General features: G+C 45.0%; 1 protein-coding gene across 2 annotated transcripts in view; it reads left to right on the forward strand.

Annotated features, from left to right (window-relative positions):
- The first annotated feature begins 1,215 nt into the window (after positions 1-1,215).
- The window catches only part of MORC2 (MORC family CW-type zinc finger 2), a 52,266-nt gene continuing 47,963 nt past the window's right edge, over positions 1,216-5,518 (forward strand). For both annotated transcript variants that reach the window (XM_011938343.1, XM_011938345.1), the window contains exon 1: positions 1,216-2,258. In XM_011938343.1, coding sequence (XP_011793733.1) covers positions 2,191-2,258 — 68 coding nt within the window. In that variant the 5' untranslated portion in view covers positions 1,216-2,190. The remainder of the gene's footprint in view (positions 2,259-5,518) is intronic.

Below are 5,518 nucleotides of genomic sequence, written 5' to 3' on the forward strand. Positions count from 1 at the left end.
CTGGGCTCCGGGCAGAGAAGGTCGCTCGGCCCGGGCTGACAAGCGCGGCAGCAGTGGCCGCAGGACAGCAGCGACCGGCGTGCTCACTAAAAAGTTTTGTTTTCAAGTCAGAAGAGAAATTGTTACTCAGTTTAAGGCAGGTCTACGATGAAAATAAAACTACAAACAGAGTAAGGCGCCCTTGTCTCCACGATCGTCCTCCCGCCTTGCTCAGTAGAACCGATGGGAGAGGGGGTCCCGACCCCGAAAATCCCGGGAGATCCCACGTGTCGGGCTGCTCTACGGCCAGGCCGGTCCAACCCACCGGAGTGGGGAGTTTACCGGTGGCATTTAGAATGATCCGCCTCTATGCTAGCACCTGCCTCCTTCCTGCCGGCAGAGGATCCCCCCATCCCATGCCACCTCCCTCCCTCCACACCCTTCACACCCGCCCAGGCTAGGAAAAAGTCAGCCGAGCACCCGGGGTTCAGCGCTAAACAGTCACTCCTCGGCTACCCCGCGGAGCCGGCTGTGTGTGGGGTGGAGGTTGTAGGGGTCGTTTCTCATTCGGATCGCCCTTTCTCCATCCGCTCGCCCCCTCGGGCTCCCCACTGAGTACCACCCAGCCCTGGCCTAGCCGGAAATCAACGCGGGGTACACAGGGGAGCCCGGAAATCACCGGGGGGTGCACCAGGGAGCCCGGCGAGAAGGCATTCTCGCGATCGACCCGAACAAAGTGGGAATGGGGCTTATTGAAAGATGGAGAAAAGAAGTCCTGCTCCCTTCCCTTGCAGTGCCCTAACCCTCCCTACTTGTCCAATTCCCGCGTCTGGTCCCTCCCCCTTGCACCTCCCCCCTCCCCAAATAAAACACATTAAGGAAAACTCAAGACGGAAAGTTTGAGCGAGGCAGCGCACGGAGCGCGCAGAGGGCGCCGATGCCGAGAGGCTCCGTCGCGATGATCCAAGACGCGCCAGTCCCAGTCCCAGCCCCTGTCCCGTCCGGGGGGAACCGCCCGAATCCCTAGGAAACGGACCCGGAAAGTTAGCCAGGTTCCTGAACAAGCCGGCCGCCCTCGCACCCACCCCTCTTGGGTACGCACACACGTCCACACCCCTTTCTGCTCTCCATACTTGCCGTGGAAATTCCTTGGGAGAACGGTCGCACTTTTCAGGACACGGAGGGAAGCAGGCGGAGAGTGTGGTGCATGAAAAGTCCCGGGTGCGCAGAGCCGGCGGAGGCAGCGGCGGCGGCGGCGGAGGCGGCAGCAGCAGCACATGGTTCCAAGAGCGCGCTGCGGCTGTTGGGTTCTAATTCCGCGGGGAGGGACAAAGGCAGTTGTGAGATCCGGGTAGTGCCCGGTTAGGTGGTGCGCTCGCCACTGCCCTCAATCCGGTCCTTGAAAGCCGAGAGTAGCTCCTCTTCGTGAGGAGGCTGCCACGGGACCGAGGCCCAGGAAGGGCCTGGGAGGCTGAGGCTGTTGTCTGAGGGACGTGGGGGCAGGGCGCGGCCTGCCCGAGGTGCTGTGGGCGGGTCATTTGTGAGGTGTTTTTGTGGGCCAAGTGTGAGGTAATCTGACCCCCACCCTGAACTGGGTTTGGTGAGGCTTTGAAAAAAGAAGTCCTCAGTGCCTAGGAACTTTTTCAGTTGGGAGGTGGTGAAGCTGCAACTTGCGCCATATAACACTCCATCGAGATCTTTCTTGGTCGCCGGTCTTGGGCCTGTTTAAGAATCCTGGCATCACGTGTGGCGAAGACATGGCTGGTCAGTTTTCTGACAGAAGTGGGTAAATTTCCGGATTGGTAAATTTCCTGACAGGAAATTTCAGGGAACCAAAAAAGCCTCGAAGAACATGAAGATGCAGCAGTCATAAACCGCCCACTCAAGGACCATCTCCTTCAGGACCATCCACACGAGACTCAGATTGTCTGAATTGAGCTATCGCAACTTAATGCTAAAAGCTCCTTAAAACTACAGATTTATGACATAGTTCCTTCCAAAATATTACATCGTAATCATTGAGAAGATTAAAAAAACAGTTGAAGGAATTGTAGTTTTAAACATCTCTGCATATATTTTGGATAGTTACTAGGTTACTTTTAACTGTCATTAAGGAGCAGAGACTTACTGAAGCTTTACTGGACGGAATCCTGGGAAACTGATTTCTTTATAAGGTTATATTTTCCAGTTAGTGGAGACCTCATTGCAGTCATGGCTTTCACAAATTACAGCAGTCTGAATCGAGCTCAGCTAACCTTTGAATATCTGCACACAAATTCGTAAGTATCCTTTAGGTGCCACTGAGGTAACCAGTAACTCGTTCCTTGATAGTATATGGAAATCGTTTCCCCAGAAAATTTTGCTTTTTTACTTTTTGAGATGTATCCCACTGGAGTGAAATGTATCACTGGATATCTTGAGCTCTGTATTGAAGAACTGAGATCAGTGAAATACTTGTTGCTAATCCAGAAGAATCTGATTTTTGTTTATTGGATCAAAATTTTCTAAATGCAAACTTTAGTTATTTGAAGTCAATATGTTGAGTTGTTTCATTCAAGTGTTTACAGGAATCCAACAAGTACTACTATATTGGATCGCCAAGTGTTGGACCATTTTAGTATCAACCGTTTCTCCTCTGTAGTGACAACGTCCTAAACAGTTAGGTTTATAACAAGTGTTTACTTTCTAACAAGAAAACAGAAGACATTTAAATGACAACTTTCAAGAAGAAAATTTTTATTTTTTCAGCAGTTGGCTTTATCTTCCTGGCAAATTGCTCCCTACATCCAATATTATTTGTATATGCTAAGCAGAAAACGACAACTTGTTTATATCTCGATTTAGATAGTCTTTCCCCAAAATTTCCACAGAAACATACAGTGTTCATGGTTCTTGAGTTCATGGAGGAGTAATCTCATCACTCCAACATGGTCTGGAATGTTTCAGGTTTAATCCATAATGGCCACTGTCTTGGAGGTTGTCCAGTAGAGTCAAAACTTCTTTAGTGTTTTAATACATTCACCTGTTACTTTTGAGATGAAGGTAAGTGTTCTACCATTCTAGTACCTGGAGAGGAGATGAGCAGCTACATGAATGGTCCAGTCTCTGAAGAACCCCCTTCAGAGTTGAGAGTATAGACTTCCGTTATGTAGTAATAGTACAATGGTTTTTAGCTTCTTATGGAAAAGACAACATGTTTGTGATACCATAATGTCTGTAATATTTCTGCTATTTTTCTTTTAAAGGGAATAAAATTTTGCCAAGTAGTGAAGCAAATTGTCAAATGGTGAGAGCCTGGTCTTATTTTGCTTAGGAAGTTTGTTATTTTTTTGAGAAACGGAGTCTTGCTCTGTTGCCCAGGCTAGAGTGCAGTGGTGCAGCTCACTGCAACCTTCACCTCCCAGGTTCAAACGATTCTCCTGCCTCAGCTTCCCAAGGAGCTGGGACTACAGGCATGCAGCACCACACCGAGCTAATTTTTGTATTTTTTTAGTAGAGATGGGGTTTCACTATATGTTTGGCCAGGCTGGTCTCAAACTCCTGACTTCAGGTGATCCACCCGCCTTGGCCTCCCAAAGTGCTGGGATTATAGGCGTGAGCCACCGTGGCCGGCCTGTAGCAGTCACCTAGGCTGAATTCTCACACTTAAGTATGATGGCCCTGAAACACACTTAGGTGAGGTTGCTGATTAGTGATTATTCAGCTAGCATAGCCTTGGGAAAAACTTTTAGTGTCCTTTTTAATATTTGAACTGCCAAATTAAAGAACAAGCAGTTGAAGGACACTTAAATGTTCCTGGATGACTGTGTTTGATAAATGGTTATCTCAGCTCTGAATTTTGGAATGATGGCAAGTCTGGAATTACAGATTTTATGATTGGAAGACCATGAACTGGACTTCAGAATTTGAGTTCTTGTTCCAGCTTCACCAAAGACTTTATGGGATAATAATAGTAACAACAGTTAATTGCTTCATGCCAGTCACTATTTTAAACATTGTCCAAAGCAATCTTTACAGGAAGCCTTTGGGGTAAGGATTATTCCTATTTTGCATTTGAGGAAACTGAGGTTCAAAGAGATTAAATTACATGGTAATGGCTATATAGCTGCTAAGTGGCAGACTTAAACGGTGCCAAGATTTAAGTCAGTAAGATTTATCTGACCACAGTAGTTGGTGCTTTTAACCATTAGGCAGTGCCTACTTTAGTCAGTTTTACCTTCAGGAGCCTATTTGCTTGTCTGTAAAGCGAAGGGTTTACTTCACAGTTTGAAAGTCTTCAATTTTAATTTATCTCAATGAACCTCTAAGGACTCTGGGATATTTCTGCCTTCTTTTTTTCCCCTTTGCTATTTTATAGTTTATTAATGATAGATACTTGGCAGTGCCAAGGAAAAGAAAGAAACCAGTTAAGTCATTTAAGTTGGGGAATTTTCTGGGACTTTGACTTACCCATGTTGAACTGGAACCACCTGCTTGCATGAACATTTGAGGGTCATTTGAAGAAGCTCTGGAATTTCTTACCTGGATCACAAATTCGACCTTAGAAGTTGTTCTACTTTTTGATGTATTAGTCCTACCAGAAGAAAGTGTAAACCCTAAACCAACAAGATAAGTTTTTTATTTCTAATTTCAGGAGATTTTTAAAACATTGTGGTGACCTGATTGAAAGTTCATTTATACAGAAAATAAATTTTAAAATTCTCACATGATGTGACTTGTAGCTCATAAAGATGAAAGATGAACCACCTCTGTGTAAAGTGGTTCAATAAGTCATTTTCAGAGAAGGGAAGATTTGTTTCTGTCTTCTCCTTTGTTCTGTTAAAATCTTAGGAACACGAGACCATTTCATGGTGTCTGACATCTGCAGTATTGTGAATTAGGAAATAAATGGTCCTTTGCTTACTCATCATTTAATGTAGGCTTACAAGCAGTGACCAGATGAGAAGGGTGGAAATCAGTGTAGTGCAGTGAAAAGACCATGTGCTTGCAAACCAGCCAAACTTGGACTTGACTGTTTCCTGGCTGTGTCTTTGGGCAGGTCAACGTCTTGAATCTCAGTTTCTTCATCTATAAAATGGGCCTAATCTGACAGTTTTTTTGAGGATTATGTAAAATGATGTTTATAAAGTTCTTAGCTCATACGGTGATACACAGTAAACGTGTGAATGGTGAGTGTTACTCTATAATATTAGTTTATATAAACCAGAAGTTGGTCAGTGTGGTGGCAACTTGTTTGGTGCTAGTCATTAGGCAGATCAGTTCTTAGTAAATTCTGGAGCATCTGTTGGAGACAACGTCTCTCTTTTTTTTGTATCAGGTCTTTGATAACTTTTGATGGTTATTCTCTTGGTTACATCAGCCTTGTAAGGCTTAACACAGGCCTGGGAAATAAATTCTCATGATAACCTGAAAGTCTTGAGCTAATTTAATATCAGGTGCTGCTAGTATGAGATGATAAAAGTTAGGGTTTTTAAGTAAAAGGAGTTTTTTGCTGTTACTTCTCTTTGGTGGTGGATTTTGTGACTGTTACTTCAGATGT

Source organism: Colobus angolensis, unplaced genomic scaffold (genome assembly GCF_000951035.1).
Source record: "Colobus angolensis palliatus isolate OR3802 unplaced genomic scaffold, Cang.pa_1.0 Scaffold171, whole genome shotgun sequence".
NCBI classification, from domain to species: Eukaryota; Metazoa; Chordata; class Mammalia; order Primates; family Cercopithecidae; genus Colobus; species Colobus angolensis.